General features: G+C 41.1%; 1 protein-coding gene across 9 annotated transcripts in view; it reads left to right on the top strand.

Annotated features, from left to right (window-relative positions):
* Window positions 1-18,202, top strand: part of mllt10 (MLLT10 histone lysine methyltransferase DOT1L cofactor) — a 35,171-nt gene extending 16,969 nt beyond the window's left edge. For 4 of the 9 annotated variants that reach the window (XM_053859190.1, XM_053859186.1, XM_053859189.1 and 1 more), the window contains 14 exons: window positions 1,979-2,077; window positions 2,151-2,478; window positions 3,014-3,232; window positions 3,753-4,214; window positions 8,037-8,200; window positions 12,015-12,138; window positions 14,673-14,757; window positions 15,694-15,884; window positions 16,354-16,494; window positions 16,845-16,900; window positions 17,014-17,303; window positions 17,579-17,602; window positions 17,749-17,827; window positions 17,909-18,202. In XM_053859190.1, coding sequence (XP_053715165.1) covers window positions 1,979-2,077; window positions 2,151-2,478; window positions 3,014-3,232; window positions 3,753-4,214; window positions 8,037-8,200; window positions 12,015-12,138; window positions 14,673-14,757; window positions 15,694-15,884; window positions 16,354-16,494; window positions 16,845-16,900; window positions 17,014-17,303; window positions 17,579-17,602; window positions 17,749-17,827; window positions 17,909-17,923 — 2,277 coding nt within the window. In that variant the 3' untranslated portion in view covers window positions 17,924-18,202. The remainder of the gene's footprint in view (window positions 1-1,978; window positions 2,078-2,150; window positions 2,479-3,013; window positions 3,233-3,752; window positions 4,215-8,036; window positions 8,201-12,014; window positions 12,139-14,672; window positions 14,758-15,693; window positions 15,885-16,353; window positions 16,495-16,844; window positions 16,901-17,013; window positions 17,304-17,578; window positions 17,603-17,748; window positions 17,828-17,908) is intronic. The other 5 variants (XM_053859187.1, XM_053859184.1, XM_053859191.1 and 2 more) reach the window with 3 other exon arrangements.
* The last annotated feature ends 3,822 nt before the right edge of the window (window positions 18,203-22,024 follow it).

Here is a 22,024-nt window from a genome sequence, read left to right as displayed (position 1 = left end):
TATTAATGGAGAACGCATGGCAACAGAGATTTTACAGACATTTGATAATTAGAAAAAAATGAAACACCATTGTGCCAAAAGGAAAAATGTTGCGTAGATTGTGGATTAACAAACGGAAGTTGTAGCATTGTGGCTGTTGACAGAGTGCACCGAAAATTACATCGCAATTTTTCAAATTCTCATTCTGTGTGGAAATCATTTTCTTGAGCGGCTTGAATCTGATGTTTTTGGCAAGTAACTGTTACTTCAAAAGTTGGGAAAATGGAGACGTAACAACCCATTGGTTTGCAAAATAGCACAGGAGGAAAGCTGTAAACAATGTTACAGTTTAGTTTCACTTGGGAAACAACATTTGCTTGTCAGAGTGTGTCTACATGTGTAGAGTCACATCAAATGCATCAATGTTTCCTGCACAGAACATATGCAACGTCCTTATTTTGGCCCTAAAATGAATGCACACAACTATCTTTGACACTATACGTCTATCGCACCTGTATACCTGAAAATTGGTCGATATTTGCACAGAACATTTCTTGTTTAACACTGTGTTGCATCATTATAGGCCTGGGCGATAAATTGGTTCTTTGGATTATTTAAATTTTTTTGGCAAAAAATGAAAAAAAAAAAATCTATATAGATATATATCTATATAGATATATATCACTTACAACGCGTCTGTTGCTCTCCGGACCTTCCACAGATATCCCCGCCACTTCCCACTTTTCTTCATAGAATGACAGTGACATTGTTGTGCAGCTGTTCACTTAAACGCGCTCTCTGTGTTCCAACATTGTTTTCAGCGTTTCAACCCTGGGGAGCAGACGCTCATTCTGCTCATGCACAACTTTAAATGTGGTGAATAAACCATACGCTCCTTGTGTCACTGAATGATGCAGAAAGAGTAGCTGGAGTAGAGAAGTTTGATAATCAAACAAGTGACTTCTTCTATAAAGGATTTTATAAAAATGCTTGAAATGTGTAATCACAAATTATTACACCAGAACCACCTGATGATCTTGATTTTGATACAAGCCTATCTGTCAGGTTTAAAATGTTTGGCTGTTGTTGATATACTGTATGATACATTGTTTACATTTCTGCCAGAAATTTTTGTTTTTGAAAAATTAAGCTTAAAACCTGAGTGGGTCACTGCAACAATGAAACTCTCATTCCTGAAATCATAGTTATGTATTTTACAACAACAAAAACAATAGCCAAAAACTTGGTAGACTGCGACATTTGTCACAAAGCAATGCTTGGGGTCATGACTAGTGGAGACCCGGTTTCCTGATTCAGATAATGTTGTCTGTTAACCGCCACTTTCAGAGGAAGTCTGTCTCAACTGTCACCAATCTTGGGGGTGTCGATATGAGAGTAAATGAGAGAAACCTTAAAAATGTTGATCTGGCAGTAATCTTCAAGCATGTGCATTCTCACTTACGATCTATGTTAAGTGCACACACCTGTCTGAATTTACATACGTGCTAAGAGGTGTCAGTTTGTGGGGCGCTAATGTGAAGTGTGAATGCGCCTTCACCCTTTCGCCTCCATCGAGGTGCACAAGAGGAGGGGTGTGGAACATGTGAGAGCAGGAGTGTAAATTGAGCTGCAGTGTCCAAAAAGGGGGTTTGATGCCATGAAACAATGTGACCCTGTATGTTTCCATGCAACTCAAGTGCTTGCTTTGCTGCATGGTGAATTCCTGTTAGTTTCTGCTCTGTCTTATCTCCCCTCCATCACTGTGCGTTTGTGGATCACCAAGCTTTCATCTCTGACCAAGGCTTTGAAATAGGATGCTTTCCCTACTTAACTGTGTTGTTCAAGTACTGAGCTTTTCATGGTATTACTTTCTATAGGATGTGTTTTTGGTTATCTCATTTTCATCTCACTATGATCCAGTGGATAATGAAATACTTCTTAACTGAGAGGGATTTTGCATCATTCATGTCCTTAATATTTCTTTTTTCATTGAACACAGAAGCACAAAGAGAGGGATAGACACAAACCGAGACATAAGAAGACTTCCATGGACATGTCACCCTCTCTTGTCCTCCCAAATATCATGGGCACAGAGAAGGTAAGCCGCTGAAGCTTAACGTTTAAATTGTCATTCTTTCATACGTTATTTGAAAAATCTTCCCTGTCCACAGGCCTACAACAGCAGCAGCTCAGGTATTCCTTCTCTGCCAACGTCTTCGCAGAAGAGACTAGACGACAGTAATGCTCGTTTCACCAACGCCAACTTCCAGGAAGTGTCGTCAACTCTGTCTAGTGGGAGTTCCAAGGACAGTTTAGGGATAGATACTGTAAAGACTGTGTCTGAGATGAAGAACAAGAAGAACACCGGAAGTCACATTGTGGGACAAAGAGGTGGCCGCAAGTCTGTCTCTTCCTCAGGGAAACCCCTCCCCTCTGCCGTGGTCACCATGGCAACCTCCTCCACATCTGCCTCTGCTTCCACTGGGCCTTTCCACCAAGGTGAATTGATGCCTTCAAATACTCTCGTATGGTAATTTCCTGACCACCGGGAATTTCCCTTACATCTAGTGGTGACAAATCAGCATCGGGTAACAAATCAGGCCACCCAAATACTGCAGCTGTATTTAAAACAAAAAAAAAGTAAATAAAAAACATCCAATGATTCTAATGCCTTGAACAGTACCTCAGGTTTTGTGTCCTTGGTTTTGTTTCTTCCAACAGCCTCTGTCTTCTGTAATCCAGAAATAGAAAGTATAAAATCTTTTCCATCACACCAACACACACAGTACCTCTTTGTTTTAAGAATCTTGTGCCCACTGCCAGGTGTTTCTTTATCAGTGCATTCTTCCTTTTGGTGCGTATTTAAGTCTCACAGGAGGACTTGATGATGAGAGATGGCTGATTAAAGAACTGCTGGACAACTAGGAAAATAATGCAACCCTTGTTCCCACCATCAAAGCAGTCTAGAATTGAAGCATTCACTTCGTAATGTTTCTTTTTGTTGTCCTGATCTCTCCCTTCATGTCTTTTCTAGGGCTTCTATTGGCGAACGCCAGCAAGACGCCTTCAACTCCTTCATCTTCTGACTTTTTAAGTTTCTCAGACTCAACCCTGAGACCTGGCAGTGGAACTACTTTTTCCTCTCCGCCATCTTTTAGCAGCTGCCTTGTCAAGCCGAGCTCGGAAGGAGGAGCTTCTGACGGAACGACCAACTTGTTTGGCTCTCTTGCATCCGCTACAAATGCTTCTTCCAGTGAGTTGCCACTCAACCTTCTGACAAATACTAAATTTGGAATAAATGATGATCCATTAGTCACATTTAATAGTCGAGAATGTGTTACTTGAACCTCCGACCCTTCCTTCTACCCAAGGTCGTTTTATCATCTAGAACTGGGTTTATCACAACACTATCCAGCGAAACCTTGGCATTGATCAAGTACAGTTGCTGTTCAGTGGTACATGGTACTCGTGGGACGGAATGTGGTGCAATATTCACTGAATTCAGGAGGAAGAACCCATTTGAGTAAATACAAAAACAATACTTAGGTTTTAACTCGGCATGCACTAAATCTGGCAACCCAATCCATCATTCACTGACATCACGGAAGCAATCTGGCAACAAACCGAAGCCAAATGTTCATTGATTTCTGCCACTCAGCTGAATCGTTTGGTGCCTCCCGAGTTTACTTAAACGTTTTGCTAAATTTTAATGTTTATCACTTTGTTATTCAGACATCATGTGAAATGAACCGTGTCTCTTCCTGGTATTGCAGTGGGTGGAAAGCTTTACGACAATTCACATAGTATGTCCGCCACTGAAACATCAACTCTTGGTGGTTCAGCCTGCTACAAACGACCCCAAAATTCGAGTGCTGGACCGGGTCTCAGCGGAGCAGCTGGTGCCGGAGGTGATGATGTCCCAAAGAAGAAAAAGAAGGGCAACTGGCGGAACAGATTCGGACCCTGCTTCACCACTGATGTGAAACCTTCAGAGTCAGCTCCGTCTCTCACTCTGACCGCCTCCTCCACCTGCAACACCTCCTCTGCTGGCTCCCCATCCTCCTCAACCACGACACTCTCAGGCAGGCCAGGCATAGTTTCCAGCAGTGGGTTGGGAGTAGGAGGAGAGAGAGGACTTGGAGTTATAGGTGTCAGTGGCGGGATTCAAAAGTCGCCTTCACTGCTCAGGAATGGGAACTTACAAAGCAACAATGGCTCCTCGACCACTGGACCAGGTAAGAAACGTGATCAAAGTAAACAGTGAAATGCCCCAAAATTGAAACACAGCTGTTCAGGAGTCATAAACCCCTTGCATATTGCATCAAAAGGTTGTCCTGGGACAACTGGGCTCCGTCTCATATTACATCAGTGCAGCTTTTATATATAATTGATTTTTTAAACTGATGAGATTGTAACATTTATTTCATCAGATGTTGATCCAGTTATCTTTTAAGGCATTCCAGACCACCGTTTTAAGAAATACATTTGTACTGTTATAATCAAACATTATACATAGATGTATGGTGAAATATTTTTTGTCCATTTTCACAAAATCTTATTGTAATCATGCTGAATTGGACCAAGAGCTTGTGCTTGAGTGACTGTCTTGGTGCATCTCTTTGTTTCCTCTCTCCAGGGCCTTGGCCTTCATAGATTTTCTGATAAATTGTAAAGCATTTTACTTAATTTGATGCTATAGCTTCCCAGTTCTTCAAATATAAGCATTTACTCTGATGGCTGGGATTTTACACACCTTTGTGATTTCTGTAATTTGTGTGTTCACACTGACACATATCGAAGTGTGAGTGTGTTATTTGGTCACACATGTGGAAGTGGTGTTCCTTTTCTGCACTATTTCAGTTGCTTGGCAACTGTCTTTATGCTTTGGAGTTCCCCTCTGCTGATGTAAATGGTTCAGTACAACCCACACATTGCTTTCTTCCTGATTCACCACCATTTTCCCTCCTCCCTGCTTTCTGCTCATTCTACACACCCTTCACTCACCTGTTGTTTCCTTTATGTATTTGACCTCACAACTCCAAATTCTTACATGGTTGTATTGCTTCCATAGAAATACGTGCTGTCACCTTAATTTGTGTTCCTTTTCTTCCAAGTTTATTTTAATACATCTGACCTGACTGAGTAAAGCACAGCTTCATCACAAATCATTACTAACTGTACTTTTTTGTGCCATATCCTTTGAAAACATTGTGGTATCAATGAAATGTTTGATTCAAACAGTTAGGTTTTTTTTTCGTGATTTTAAATTAAGGTTCCTTTGTCAGGGATTGACATTGATTCTAAGTGTGTATATATATATATATATATATATATATATTTGTGTGTGTGAGTGTGTTAATCCTACCCTCCTTTGTGTTTCCTCAGTGAAGAGTGTGTGATTGGGCATACAGGGATCTTGAGTGTGAGAGTCTTCTTGTGACTACTGTAAATATTTAGCTGAAGGTTAATGTGGGGCAGTGATGGGGAGGTTCCATCCATTTATTCATATCCTTCCCTCCTCGTCCTGTCGGCTGACTTCACCACGCTGATGGATGTTTGTCTTGATAGATGTGTGTTGGTGGGTGGGAAGAGGCGGGGGTTAGATTTTGGTGAGGTTAATGTTTGACAGTGGGTCATCAGGCCATCAGGCCAGGACAGACATACTCGATGGATTATGTGATCTGTGGGGGAGAAACATATCAGTGTGGACCTGTATTAAGTGCATTTTTATTATTTGTTTCTCATGACAGCAAATTCATTTAAATTTTAGCATAATCTAATTCATACTTATCTGAAATTATTATTATTTTTACAAACGTGTAAGTGTAATTACGCTAATGAAATTGGAATGACTTAATTTGTTAAATGAAAAGATGTGCATATATTTTTGGTTGGATTTGTAATTACTTTCTTCTTATACTGTGGCTAGTGTTTGATGTAATCTCTTATTTACACATCCCTTACAATAATTAATTACAGCCACGCTAAATTATATTGCTCACTCATCTGTCACATACGTGAAAACATGCACGTGTTAAAGCCATTTTATTTTGCAACTCGGGTTAATATTATTATATTACTGATTTATTAGCAGCTCAACAGCATTTATGCCATTTGTGAATGGTCAGGTCCTTCTCTTTCATGCAGGCAGCCCCTTTATCAAAGGAAGGCGGGTGTTGTCATGTAAACAGTAGGAATGTTGCAGCTGTTTTCTTAATTTCTTTCGATAGTTCATGATCTACAAAAATTGTTAAAAAAATTAATTAAGCTAACTTTTATAACACATTTACACATTTATTCAAAAGTGTTATTTTAAAACTTGCTTGCTGTCGTCAGGAATGAGAGCGGGACTGGAGTAGTTTGGCTTCTAACACGGCCTGTAAAATCCTCCTGGATCACATGACCTCTGAATGACTGCTGTTCCCCAGTTGGGTATCAATTTTTCTGGTGCATATTACAAAGTGTTATAAATAGGATGTCGGCCCACGCAGTGTTCATATCTCTCTTGCTCCCCCTCGTTCTCTGCACCACCCTCCCCTTCTGGCACAAAGATCTCTTGTTCCCCTGGTGAATGTGTGCTGCCCTGAGCCATTCAGGCTTTTGTGGGGCTGAGGGGCCCTCCCCCTCCACTGCTAGGGTCAAAGGGGGGCAGAGGCAGGGCTTATCCATGGTTAGTGGGCGAGCACAGGGTATGGCGGCAAGGGAGGAGGGTGGGTTATGAGATAAGACAATAAACACAAACTCCATATTCGCAATTATCTAAAAGTGGTAGAGGTTGTCCTTCGAGCATCCCTGCTGGTTAATTATTAAGTTTGTTAAAAGAGAAGAATAGAATGCTTTTTACACAGCATTCTATTAATAGTTAACCAGTAGGATTGATAAAAACATGACCGTTGTCCTCTTAATTAAGTATAAATATGGAGTCTTTGTAGATAGATGTGGCTGTATTTCTGTTAATATACAATAGAATTATGTGAATTGAATGAAAGTATAGGTCCTGAGTGTAAAAAGAGACATGCACTGTCCCATTACTTTGATAGTCACCTCATTTTTAGTGCTTTTAAAAATATGTTTATAAATGCTTTACAAACCTAAATGTACAATTATTATGATTATTATTGTTGTTGTATTTCTGTGTTTACATGTCTGAACTGAGGATATTCAACATCATCTTACATCAAAGTCATTATGAATTATTTGGTCCTTGAAAATGGGTTAATTTACGAAGGATATAGGCTGATCTTCTGCATTTTCAGCGAATGCTTTGTTGTCAGTTGGTCGTTTATAATCAGTTTTTCTTTGGCTGATTTAAAGTCATTTGCACTTATACTGAAGGATGACTTGTTTCTGTGGGAGTGAATGATGAAGAATTATCCAGGTTTAGTCAAGTGTCGGACAGAACACCACTTACTGTCAGAATATTCTGAGACAAGAACCAGTCCATTTGTGAGATCTGTGTTGGGGTCTCTCCTGCTCTTTTTGATATGCTTAAAATGTTGAACTTTTGTTCTGGACGTCACATCATGAGGTTGTGCCATTTTTTAAAAAGATATTTCTGTTTCCATTTTTATTCTTCTTCATTTCTATTCTTTTATTCTATTCTTTTTATTCCAAAAATCTTGTTAACAGTTGGGTGACAACTCCCACGTGACCCCTGCACGAGACCTCCACTGGAACTGACTGACGTCAGTTTTGTATGAAGTTCTTGTATGCAGCCTGCTGGACTCGACAGCAGTTACCCCAGATAACCCCACCCACCTTATTCATTTTGAATAAGAAAATGGTGGTTATGAGGATATGACACATATGGAGTCCATTTTCATTTAATCATCCCGATGAATACTCAATTGTAAATCTGAAAAGAACATGTTTGTAGTATTATAGGGCAAACTGCTCCCCAATTCTAGAATAAACAACAAAAATGAGCAAAACTGTTGTCGTGAACAACACTTTTATTGCAGTGTTTCCTTAAAGATCCTGGAGAAGCCAACCAAATGTCATTCCCGTAGTAGAAACAGATTTTGGAGTTGGAATTTCATGTAATGTTTTGTCTACAGGTGTTTTTTCATCCACCGATGGAACATTGTCAGGGACTGGAACAATTACGATGGGCGGAGCCAGTGTGGAAATCTCTCACCAACAGCAGCAGCCAACACATTCGCTCGCCCCACCTTCTCCCTTCACTGCCACAGCACAGCTTCCTAGCACAGCAGCATCACTTGTGAGTCTTAATACACCTGCCCTCTTTTCCCTTTCACCTGTGTTTTTTGCATGCAAGCACATTGACACTTCATTCAGCAATTCATGCCGCTGTTAAATTTCGTAAGTCACAGTATCTCTAATTCTACAAGATTTCATGGTTGGTTTTCAGATTTCCAAGTATTTTCTACCACTGATTTTTTCTATTGATGTACTTCTACTTCTGTCTACTTCTGTATTCGGTTCCAAGCATTTTATTTTAGTGGAGAGAAAAGTGATTGCTTGCTGAAAACGTCTTTTCAAATGCAGCATAATTCTTCTAAATAATTTGCTTGTTAGCTACGTGTGGTATTTGAAGAGCATGCAAATGGATTCAGAGTGAAGGCCACATTTTCTTTCACACCGTTCAGGTTAAATAATTGGTTTTCAAATTAATCTTTTATTAAATTATGACTTTATTTACCCAGCTTTATTTAAAGTAAAAAAAATATCCATACCTGAATCTCATATCTGAAGTTTTCACAATTGTATCATTCATATTTTCAGCTATGATGTAAACAAGGAAGACCTGAACTCACTGAAAGAGAACATTTGAGGATGTCACATATTATTGTCTGTTAACAAAACGTTTTTGTTTTACTTCATCCAAACAGTCTTTCAGTTGCCTCTCATTTTATCACCTGCTCGTAGATTCCTTTATATGTATCCACTCATGGTCTATCCAGTCATCCAGTTAATTGTATTTATTCTTCTATCAAACAGTGTCTTTATTGCTCTCTAAATGTATTGCTCAAGTTAACGTTTATGTGCCTATGTATACACATTATTTTGTACGAGTGAATTGATTTGCTGATTGTTCAACCCAAATACTCGCCACCAGTGTGTCAACCATTCCTTTAGTGTTCTCATCTTGCTTGCTCTGATATATTGTCATTCCTCCATGTTTAACAACAATTCTAACCTTATAAACTAAAAAAAATGATGTAACATCTTAGTCTTGTCACAAAGTGCCTTATAAAAAACCAAGTCGAATACCAACAATTTAATCCATGACGTAAAATTAAAATGTAAGATGTGGTACAGATTGAAACACAAGACACACTGTGAAGTAGTGAAATAGCCAGCGATTTTTGGCTTTTTACGGGACTAAAATGATAATAGTTACTGAGTCCCTTGAGTAGACATCATCAGACAGAGGCCATTCTGTGAAAGTGTGAAATTCAAAAGAAGGTTAAGTGTTTCCTTATGTTACGATAACATTATTATTGTGTCTTTGCAGAACAACCGGGTTCAGAAATAAGGTCATTGTGAATCTAGTCAAGACTGTTTTACGTCTCTACTTCCCCACACTGTTTCTGTCCATATCTCACATTCTTCACTTCACCCTTGGCCTTCCATCTCTCTGTGCCGCTTCGTGCTTCCCTCTTTCCTCTGTTGTCTTGTGATGTAACAATATCGGACAACTGCCACAGTGAAAGGGTAGATGGGGACTGAACACTGAGTTTAAATTTTCGGGGATGGGTTGGGTGTTGAACCCTTCAATCGGCCTTCATCTAGCAGGTTCACTTCTTGTTGTTTCACGTGATATAATGTAGGACAGGCCCTATGTGGAACTGTCAGCAATGCTTTTTTCAAAATGTATGTAAGACGTAATTATTATTTATGTTGTCACTTTCATAAAACAAAATGTTAACGTGAGTGCTAGATGTGCAATTCAGCTTGCCGAATTGATGTGGTGCACATTGCATTCTACCCTAAATATATCCAAGGTATTTTTTTAAAGATAAATGACCCGTCACAATGTTCTCTGTGCTGGTAATGATCCTTTTACTGTAGATGGTAAAGAGTGTGGTCAAAAGCTGTGCTATGTGGTTGGAGTGATGTGGTCCTTTAGCTATTTTAAGTCCTGCAATAGATGACGGCCTACTGTTCCTGGCTATCAGCCTGAAATACTGAAAGAGGTTCCAGAAGACATTGAATGAAAAATGGATGTCAATGAAAAATGGATGTTGATGGGATATGCGGGAGGAGAGGAGGGAGGCAAAGACACATTTTCACCAACTGGAGCCTATTGTGGTGGGAGTGTTACAGGTTCTGTCTTTGAATCACCATTTAACAGGGCTTTACAGATTGCATTTAAGATGCAACACCGTCATGATTTTCTAAGATGGGATTATATGAAGATAGATGAAAGACAGATTTAGGGAAATTGGCAGTATAAATTACACGCTGGCTAAATGCTGGCTTAGCTTTATTTAGGATTCAGGAAATCATTTCAAATTATTTGAATGCAAGGCCCAAATAGATAAGTGCCATCTTGTTTCCATCTAGTGTCAAGAACCAGTCAAGAAAATCAACATATTAGAGACATGCATGGTCCCTTAGTTTTCTCTGCTCCTGAAATGCACATGTTCTGCAGTCGTTTATGTGCACATCATAAAAAACTCATTTCCTTGTGTGGACTTATTCCCCATTCACTGGTTTTATGGTTACTACCTTGTCCAACACAAGTTCTTTAGTCTCCATTAGAATGTCAAACAAACCTGTCAACCTGCTCTCACACAGTTTGAATGACTCTGGCTGTTGTTTTATGCGCTTCGGTAGATTCTTTAAGACTTCTTGTTCTAACCAATTCTAGTTTTGGATTTTCTCCCCATCAATGCTTGACCAGGAGCTAGCCAGTCCATTCATTTTTTTTATTACATCCTGAAGTGCAAGGCTGCACTGGATCTAACATTCTTTTCTCATGAAATGTTCAACTTGCTGAAACTTCAAGGTCTTAAATTTTCAAATCAGAAGGTACTCAACATCCACAGCTTGACTATCAGAAGGCACAATAATAACTATAGTCACTTGTATCAGCTATCATGCTTTCTTATGAATGCAAATCCACTAATTTAGTTAATAAGTTTAGTTAATAAGTGTCTCGTTTTTATTGCAGCCGTAACATACTGCCAGTAATGTTTACTTTGCATTACAACTCATATAGTTGAGTGGGTGAAATCTGATGTTTGTTTCTAAAGTTCAGTCTGCCATCTTGTTTATGTAGTTGCTCTGACTTGCACAACCTCACCCTTCGCTACATGGTTCCCTTTCTGGAAATGCCTTAATTGGATTAAACTCCATGCGTCAGAAACACTTTGTCAGCTTGTCAGCACAGTATTGGGGTGCTGAGGCGCTTTAGGTCCTATGTTTGTCCAAAAATAACAAGCATCATCTTTCCAAAATTGTTTTTATATTTGTAACTTTCTGGTTTGAATCATTGAAGAAGTTGTTTGTGTTAGATGATGACATACACAATCAAACCACTGCATCTAAATCTAAAGTTGAATCTAAAGTATTTTATTTTGTGCTTGTAATGATTTTTTTCTTTGCTAGAGGCCGGTGTAGATATATGTGTTTCTATATGTGAATAGCCATATTATTTCCTTCATTTGTTATTTTGAATCGAGTCTCAGGTTCATAATTTTCTTCTTTTATAACGCTCTTTCAACCCATGTAGTGAATCATCATCGGATTGACTGATTAAGATGTAGGTTCTGACATTATTGAACTGGTTTAACATTTTAGCTATAAAAAAATGAAATGTCTGCTTCAAGTGAATACTAATTCTTGAAGAGCACATACAAGTGTAACTTCTTTTGTGAGTCATTCTAGCGCACTGCTCGTATCTTGACATATATAAATGTAATATATTTGTTGAAATAAACATTCAGCATAAAATCACTGCTCATTGGTGTATACACTGTGTATATCAAGTGAAGCTTCAAATATAATTGGGTAATTCCTTAGATACTGCACGTGAATGATGTGACCGTTATGCTTGTTGTCATCAGGCCAGTGGTCTCCCAGGATCCGTCTTCAACATGGCCCCCTCCCATATGTTTGGGAACCGACTAAACCCAAACTCCGCCATGGCAGCGCTCATTGCTCAGTCGGAGGCCTCACCAGCAGGTAAGGGTGTGTGTCTTATTTTCTGCTCCTAATATGTTTCTCAGGTGGGATAGGCGTGTGCTCGATGCAATATCAAAAGTTGAACAAAGTGAGAGAAAAAGAGTTGATGAGAGTGGATTCAGTTATCAGTGTAGTTACTTCCTGATATGAGACATCTGTTGGAGCTAAGTGAAAATAAAACCAGAGGCTTTAAGAGTGTGGAGGAGGAGGATGATGGGTAGTTCCTGCTGCCGGTCAGCAGTCATCACAGCCAGATCCACTCTGACCCGCAGGTCACCCTGCTAATCAGCCAGAATGACAGGGCCTGTGTGTGTGTGTGTGTGTGTGTGTGTGTGTGTGTGTGTGTGTGTGTGTGTGTGTGTGTGTGTGTGTGTGTGTGTGTGTGTGTGTGTGTGTGTGTGTGTGTGTGTGTGTGTGTGTGTGTGTGTGTGTGTGTGTGTGTGTGTGTGTGTGTGTGAGAGCAGGCTTGTGTGCGCCTGCCTGTGTGTGTGTTTTGTGTATCACTTGCATGCTTGTATTTTTACATGCTCTTTCACTGTGTATGCCTGGAGAAGTGTCTTTTGTGCGCTAATTTCTTCATGAAAGTTTTGTATGCTTGTGTTCATACAAAATTACTTGTGGTATGTTAAAATTAATTGGACAACATTATTTTTGCCGAATGAATTACATTGCAATATTTTCTATTGTTTCTGTAACTCTTTTTATGTGTATAAAATTCCCGTCTTACTGTGTAGAAGCCCTGTTGCATTTGAGTCATGCAGAAAAGATTCCTTCAAACTTCACAACACATTTAGTGATGCTTGTTTAGACATGAACAAAGCTAATATTGTTTGACCATATTAATACCAGACTTGTCTAATTTCTTATCATTCACTGAAGGTTTGTGTGTGTTTGAATGAACACGGCCTGTTTACTGAGGCCGCAGTTTGTCCTTGCTCCGGAGTGTGTGGAGGGAGGTGCAGGGGCAGAATGGGTTCGAGGGAGCAAGAACTTGAAAAAGAAGGCGAGAGCGGAACTAGAGTGGTGACCTGGTGGGGTAAAAGCTTGGATTGACTGCCTTAAGTAGAGGGGAGTTTATGTGAGTGTGCGAATGCAGAAGTGTGCATTTGCGTGTGCATGTTTGATTCATTACTCCTGGTGAGGAAAATGAAAAGAAGCGGCTGGCTAGGGGCCCAGAGGGAGGAGGTGGACACAGAGAGCCTCAGAAAGCAGTGAGGAAGAAGAGGCTGAATGACGGATAGTGTGTGTGTGTCTGTCTGTCTGTCAAAGGAAGTTAATTAGTTTTGCTGTTGTACTGAGTACTTATATCCCAGACACTCCAATTTTTAAAACCACACATTTTATTTGAGATGTCCATGAATGACAACTCACCAAAAGTCTTTCTGACCTTGAATCTCAGATGCTGTCTTTTACAAATCTGCCGGTCCAAGCATCTGCTTTCTCTCCTACAGACACTTAAAATAGATTCCTCTTCAATTTTATACAATTTGGCATTGTGACATTTATCACTAGATATTTAGCAGTATTTTCCAGTATAGGGTTCACATTCTAAAAATAAGTAAGTGCATATAATAAAATGTAGATCTTCTAAATAAATGTCTTCATTACGTGTACGCTTATATACAGTTATAAATAACACATATATGGTGCTGTCAAATATATTCCATGGATCATAAGTACCTTTTTTTATAATTACAAAATTATTAAACAGATGGCAGAATGTTTTATATATATAAGTGCAGCAACAGTGTGTTTTGCACTTTTGATGGTCACAATGTCTTCAGTCACCTGTGTTTTTTAGGTGCTGGGATGTTTTCAGTCGTGTTTTGTTGGATGTATTGGAAATCTATAGTCAGTTATTCCTAAAAGATATTATTTTCAATTTTTTTAAATTGCATTCATTGACAAATATTGATTGTTTTTTATTTACACTCAAATTGCAATGGTGTTCAGTAGTGTACATTTTAGCTTAAGAATTGTGAATGATTTTAATTCTCTCTTTTTGTAATATAAATTGATTGTAAAATCCAATTAATATTTACAGTCATTTTATAAATACGTTTGTCATTATTAATTAACACTACATCCCTATGAAGTCAACTTATATTTACCCAACCATTTACCCAAGTGTCGTCATGCTACTCCAAATAAGCAGCGTAATACAGGGCATTTGATGAATTGAACAGCGTAAGAAAATGTTTATCTTTTTTCTAATGCTTTTTTGTACTATAATATGAGCTCGATCATAGTGTGTGTTAGGATACATGTTTTAGATTTATTTGTCAGTGTTGTGCTTAATGTGGCTCATTGTTTCGTGTGTTTTCATGTAATAGAGATCACCAGTCATTTTTTTCAAATCTCTTTTTTTTCTTCTGCACAATACACAAATGTGTCATTGACATTTTTTCTGTTTGCTCTGTTGATATGAGAATGATGTAGCCTGAAAAACAAAACAGAAGATGGGGATTATTTTTTACTCACATTATTGAATTGGTGTGTATTTACACAGCAGTGATCTACATTTTGTCCGTGTATTGTAGATCAAGAGGTGGGAGACAGCACCAGCAGTGGTGGTGTTGGAGCTCAGGGATTCTCCATACGATCTTCTCCACAGACCACCCCGCGGTGAGCACACACACTTGCAGACACAGATGCTTCCCCTCCCTCCATTGCATTTACATTCCTTACTGACCCCCCCTTGCACCCATCCCCCTCTCTGCTTTTCCCTTTGCTGGCCCCTCGTCTCCTCTTTCTTCCTCTTCCCTTACGCAGGCATGAACACACACACACACACACACACACACACACACACACACACACACACACACACTCTTCCTTTCGCTTCTTCCCCTACAGGCAATTTTCGCCTCGTCAGCCAACGATAACCTCTGTTTTTGAAGGTGCTAACCGTCCTTCAACTGCAGTCGGAATATTTCTACCTTCTTAAATCACGTATGGACGAACTCTCTGACCATCGACTGCTCAATTTTAATGGAGCGCTCTGTGCGGGAATATTTATGACACAAATGAATCCTTGTTTTATTTCTGACTGTATGGGATGTAAAGTTTCTACTGATCAGGTTGGTTTTGCTTTCGTATTGAAATCATTTTACTTTATATTTGTGGGTCACGTTTGTTTATTGACTGTTCCGCACAAGAATTAAAAAAAAAAAAATACTTGGCTGATGTCACACACACCTGTGAATGACCTGCCTTGACTGGCCCCTCTTCTCTCATCACACTCATCAGGTTGTCTTGGCAGACGCACTGTAAAGATTTGTTGCATTAGGACGCTCCATTTACTATTTTCCATCCCTCCCTACCCCAGATGTCCTCTCTCTTAAGCTGTCCTTCTCCTTTCCTCTCCATCTCTTGCTCCCCTTCTCGCTCAGACAGCAAGGCTGGCCTCTTTTCATTAGAGGCCACTGTAACAACAAATTGATGTAGTTTTATAGCCAGCAGTGTCTGTGTTTGCCTGACGTTTATGTTGGGCCGTTAATCTCCCCCATTGACCTCTCCATCTCTCATTTTCTATCTACGCGCTCTCTCGTCTCTATTCAGCTCTCCACTTGGTGGCCTGCAGATCCGCTATGACTGCTCTGGGTCGTTGCCGGGGCCGGCGCTTGGGTTGCTAGGGCCGGGGGTAGGCAGCGAGACAATACCCCCGGTGGCCACTAGCATAGAGCAGCTCCTGGAGAGGCAGTGGAACGAGGGCCAAAACTTTCTGCTGCAGCAGGGCACGCAGGGAGACGGTGAGAGTCAACATGACAGTGACCATAAACATGACACAGACAGGTTTTGTTGAGACCTGCATCCTTTCTGTCCTGTATTCCTGGTTAAACACTAGGTGTCTAACGATGCATCCAGCAGATCCATGTGTCGATTAATACGCATATGGTCCAGGCCCCTGGTTTGGATTTTATTTGATACGTTTTAACTCTTTGAGTGAGTTGACTTATCGGACAGAAGTGAGCCTTAACACAAGTGAAGCTTGTGTTATGGTGAAGTTTCCACATCCCAGGTGGTGAATCAGTAAAATGTTAATATTCATGGCAAATAAATCGTTTAAATCCATGAAAGAAAGACACATTTTGTACCAAGATATTTTTTTTGACCAAGTATAGTAATATAGGCCAGTCCCGAGACTGCATGGAAGACCTTGGACATCTGAAGTCGTTCCAAACAATATCTTCACTTTTCATTGTTTTCTCTTCTCCTCAGTGGTTGGCATGTTGAAGTCCCTCCACCAGCTGCAGGAGGAGAACCGGAGGCTTGAGGATCAGATTAAAACTCTGACTATGAAGAAAGAGAGACTGCAGCTCCTCAGTGCGCAGCTATCGGTGCCTTTCACTTCCACCTCAGGTAGACACACAGTCACATTTTGCTATTTTTGTGAGGACCTGTCATTGCCATTAATGCTTTCCCCAGCCTCTCACCCTTAACTTAACCATCCAAAAACAGATGGTTAACCTTAATCAGAACTCTTAACTGATCTCATACCCAATTATAATAAACAATTTAACTTAGGTTTTAATCCTCTAAACCTTGTGAGGAGTAATGAATCAAACATGCTCACATAGCTAAATGTCCTCTCAAGAAGGTGGCTTGTCAAGACTTGGTCCTCACAAGTATGGCAAAACATGCCCACACACTTGCAACTGAAGGTATGTGTCATGTTTACTTATCAATTAAAAATGACATTTCATTTGCAGATATGAAAGGATCCCAGTTGGGAGGCACCGACTCATCTTTACCTGCAGTTGCTCAAGTAAGAAATGGATATTTTCTTAATCCTCTTAATGTATTCAGGAAACACGCTTCCGTATTAGCATAGAATTTTCAATTGGTACTTGACTTGCTGTATGACTTGTGTTGAAACAGGACAACGCCTCATGTGGTGGCCACAGCAGCACTGGTTCCACCTCCTCTCTGTCCACCCCTCCCTCTGTGTCCCAGAGTCCACCTCAGGCCCAAATGAATGGCGTGGCACCAGTGGGCACTGCCCCGGCTATGCTTGGCAACGTCACAGGATTGATGGGAACCTTCGGTGCTGGCAGCACGCTAGGCATGGGCGGAATCGTTGGGGCCCTGAACGGAGTGATCCAGACCCCTGCTGGGACCGCCAGCCCCCACACTCACACTACTGGATCAGCTACAGTCGCTAATAACAGGTAGACTAGCACTCCCACTTCTCAATGTCACCAACATGATGGATGAAAAGCTGCCAAATAGAAAGTTAAATCACTAAGGCTGCAGACTTGTAAACACCTGTCATGTGACTTGGTCATGACTACTGAAAGCATTTGTGTTTTCAGTCATTGCTTTAAAACAGCTCTGTCGCTCAGGACTTACAGAGATGCTGGTTAGAGCCTTTGACTTTAGATGTCATGGCATTGATGACATGCTCTCGCTTTTGTTCCTCACTGCTTGCGCATTTGGATCACAGCACAGCAGCGCCAGGAAAGAACAGGTGAGACTTGATGGCTGTGCAAGATGTGCTGACTTTTAACAATCATCCCCAGTTGTTTTCGTCTGCACAGATTCGTGTTCAGTGTCTAATTCTGAGTTGTTGGTGCAGAGTTTGATTGAAGTGTTTGACTCGTTTTGTCCCCTTAGCGCTGCTCGACTCGGCCTCTTGTCTGACCAACAGAGACTCTTCCTGCAACAGCAGCTGCTGTCCACACAACCCTCAGTGGTAAGGGTGGCAGGCATGCACGTGCACACTCCAGACAGAGGCCTCCGTCACAAGCTCACTGATTTTTCTCTCTTTTTGCAGGAGAACTTTCATTAACTATCCCAGAATCTTGCTCTTCTTTTCACTTCACCACGTTCACCTCCTCCGTCTCTCCTTTCCTGCACCCGCCTCTGGACCCTTGGCTGCTGCGGGCCCTCTCCTCCCCTCAGCTGCCCGTCAACAACCTGCTGACCGCCTCTCCTGGTCAGAGCCAAAGTGCCATCAGCGCCAGCCCTTTCCTGGCTCTGCTGCGCAGAGACGCTCTGGCTGAAGGGGAGCAGGAGCTGCAACTGGCGGAGAAGCCTGCAGGCCTGTCAGGGCAGGAGAAGACATGACCACACTTTCTTTTCTGTTTTATTCTGTTGTTCATCTGGTCTGGGATGCGGACGATCCTGTGTCCAGTGATGGCTGGATTTGTAGCGCAAGGTTTATATTCTGTTAAACCTCTTTAGGTTTATTTGCGGGTTTGATACACAGCTGGTGTGTAGGCGAATAACTAAGCATAGACTTTGCTTTCAGAGTGATTGTTTTGTTATTCCTGGTAGCTACTGTTCATTTTGTTTGTAGCACTAACAGTTTGTTTTACAGGCAGGTTTACCAACAGCGCTTTATTTAATGTTGATTTTTCTGTTGGGAATGATTCTCAGATGTTTCCTCTCGTGCTTCTTCCCCTTTGTTGCCACAATAGTCCGACTGCTGTCCTCAGACATCCCCCCTCAGTCTGCTCTTTCACTCTCAGGGGTTTCAAACAAACACCATTGTTGCTCTCAGCACACAGAACTACAAATGCAACCGTGAAAAAAAAAAAAAAGAAAACTGCAGAACTCTTAAGTATATTTATAGTAACAATTTTCCGAGCGCAGGACTCGACAGCAGCAGATGTATGTTGCTACATCAGTCTTGTTCTGTTCCCAGAGGAAATATCGGGTTAGGAAATCCCACACGTGGCCTCTCTTCTTGTTCCTCATTTTCTCGCTCTGCGCAAAAGACCAGGCGATGATGTCATTGAGCCAACCTGGTCTGGTCGCGCAGAAGCCTTTTGACTCGCTCCTCTTTGGGCCAGATCCGAGGAGCTCACTCAGGGACATAAAGCTGCTCAACGTCGTCCAGTATTGGAGTAGATCTTTCCACGCACACATGATCTGTGCAGATCAGCACGCTTATCTTCCTGGGTGGGCCCCTAGTCGCACCTACCTCTCCAGCAGGACCAGCCTATCAGGACCTAGAACAATCTGAAGCAGTCACCACTGGCCAGTCAGGGTCCAGAACACACAAGTGCCTGAGGCCAGAGGGTAGAAGGTGGGATTTAGTCCTCTCATTTACCTGCTCTCCTCTCAATCACTATTATCACCATACCAGTGGTCATGAAGCTGCGTTGCCACAGCAACCCATTACAACAAGCTCGTCTCAGAAATAAATTGAAATGTAATTCTGCTGCATTCTTCAATGTAAAAGCCAACGTGTGTTTATTTATTTGGAGGTTGTTTGTATAATGGGCACAAGATGATATATTTTAAAAGCCCAGCGGAGTTTTAACATTTGTGTACTACTGTGTCTCTTTGTTTCCAGTCGAAATGAACTGTAAACTCTTACTGACTTTTGTTCTGTCGTGTGATTCAACGCTACTTGATGGTTGGCTGAGGGGGGGTGTACAGCTCGGGGTGGGGTGTTCAGTGGCACAAGTTTTTACCTCGTCAATTGTATATAAAGCTTTGTCATTAGTTGTACATAAGTGATTGTGGTCAGGCGTGAAGAACAAGTGGCTGACGCCTGGCTTTATATGTGTGAATCTTTAGGACCAGATGAAAAAAAAAAAAAAACGTTTGACCGCGACTGGACACACAAAGTATTAATTTATTTTTATATGTGCAGGGACGTGTTTCTTTTCTTCTTTCTGAGGTTTTGCACCATAAAACTCATTTTATACTCACAGTGGCAATGTGTTTCCATCGCACATTTTTGTGAAGCTGTTTTTTTACCAGTAGAAAGTCTTTCTGACGTATTTGACATCACAAAATAAAAAAAAGCACTCTGGATTAAATGATAACCAGCTTGTGTCTTTCTGTCTGCCATAAAATATTGATATCGGCTTAATCGGTGAGTGTCAGGTGACACCATAGGTTTTACACAAGCTTTAACTGTTGCAGTGCATTATGGGACCAGTAATATGAGTTGTGATAGTGTCTTACATGCAAGTAGTTATTGATGGATGATGGACAGACAGCCTATCGAAATACATGATGATGCATTTTCCAGGGGAGTTGGCAGTTATGATAAAGATGAGATATTTTTTCAATATGTTTTTAAGCGATGACCTGGAGTGTGTGTGGTGATCGATCACCAACACTCAGAAGTGCCGAAAGTGGCTCAACATCTTTTCATTCAAAAACCATGCGTCCAGCCTCATGTCAACTCTTTCTCTCTTACACACACACTCTACAGCTGATGACTTCCAGCTGCCAAGAAACACCAGTGTGTGTGTATCTTTCAAGGTGGGGGCACCGCTCTGCTACATCTGCTTCTGCCCTGGTAATTAAAAGCTCACTTTCCTCCTGCAGCACCCCCTTTTTTGGGGGTGCCCCCACCTCCTCCATCATTGCATTCTGCAGGACAGAGACACAACCTGAATTCAACAACACAGTCCCCCTTCCTTCACCTCTCCCCCCCCCCCCCCCCACACCCCACTATCTATCCCGTCAATCAAACCACCACTGTTTAAATAGCAACCACCCCCTTCACACACACACTCTCTCACTCACTATATAAGCGTTCCACCTCAGAAGCCGCTTCCCCTTCTAGCAGCACACACACACACACACACACACACACACACACACACACACACCAGGGCCGCCATGTCCATCATCGATCACCCTCCCTAAGAAAACCTCCCCAAAGGGTGAGGGGCTTACCAGCTGATTGAGGACCCCCATGTGCCGGCTGACCAGGTGCCTGATCGCAGAGTCAAAACACAACTAAGCCCCGGTGTGGAGAGCCCGCACACACACACAGCAGGAGGGATAATCCCTGGATGATTGGACAAATGTGGGGCATCTGCAGCTCAGAGTCCGACTGGTCCACTCAATGAGAAATTATGCAATGGCTTGGTTTAGTTTGACTTTTGTGTTCTGAGGAATTTCAATGGCTCTATTGCAATCGCAAAAATCACAGCTACAATTTTCATCATAGAATAAATCATACTAAGATGCGGCGGAATATAAATCCACATCATTTTATAAATGTTTTTTAAATCTATTGGGATTACAGATTAAGCATGTTCACTATTTTATCTTCTCATGTTTTATTTGCCAAGGGTGCTACATGCTAACTAGCTGTTAGCCAGTGCTATTGAAAACTGCATTTATTAATGCATATTTTGATTGGACTTGTGTACTAACACATTTTAAATTGTCATTGTATTACTACACAGCTACTTGTTGCTACAGTAGAAGGTAAGTCACTCCTGCATTTTTTTCAACATCCTGATTTTCAGTGGTTGTGGCCCTTTTTTTCTAATTATAAAATTCATTTAATAATTATAATCATATAGTAATGTGCTGAGCGTGTGAGAAAATTGTTCTTATTATTTTTTCCTGATGGCAAATATGGGGTTATACAGTATGAGGAATTAATGAGTTAAGTGTTATGGACAACAAAGGGCTTTATTTTTTACCTGAATTAATTTTACTTAATTCTTAAATACATTTATATTTTTTTTATATAGGTTTATTGAGTAGTGTGTGATTCAGCTGTGAACTGCGAACAAGCAGCCCATGGGTTGTGTCCTTTTGTTGGTGAACGAGCAATAAAAAGAACATTAAGTCGCCAATGCAAGGTGGGAAGCCAGTGAACACCTCCTGTCAGCAGGCTTGTCAAATGTTTCCCACAAAGTCTGGTTACGTCCTGACTGGTAACTGGGGCTAGTCCCATGATCCAAAAACATGGTCATGTCAGTAACTCCAAATTATCAGCAGGTGTGTGTGGGGGCGAGCTTGTTTTGCTGTACTTGCAAGTACCAAGTCTTGACAAGCAGTACATATTGTATTCATGCGCAAGCTTGGTTCTGAGTCCTGGTTAAGTTTAGCCATGTGTTTTGGATGGTTAACTTAAGGGTGAGAGGCTGGGGAAAGCATTCAATGTCAATGAGAGGTCCTCACA

Source organism: Synchiropus splendidus, chromosome 3, assembly GCF_027744825.2.
Source record: "Synchiropus splendidus isolate RoL2022-P1 chromosome 3, RoL_Sspl_1.0, whole genome shotgun sequence".
Classification (NCBI taxonomy): Eukaryota; Metazoa; Chordata; class Actinopteri; order Syngnathiformes; family Callionymidae; genus Synchiropus; species Synchiropus splendidus.
Note: the sequence above shows the minus strand (reverse complement) of the source record. Positions and strands in the feature narration are given on the sequence as shown.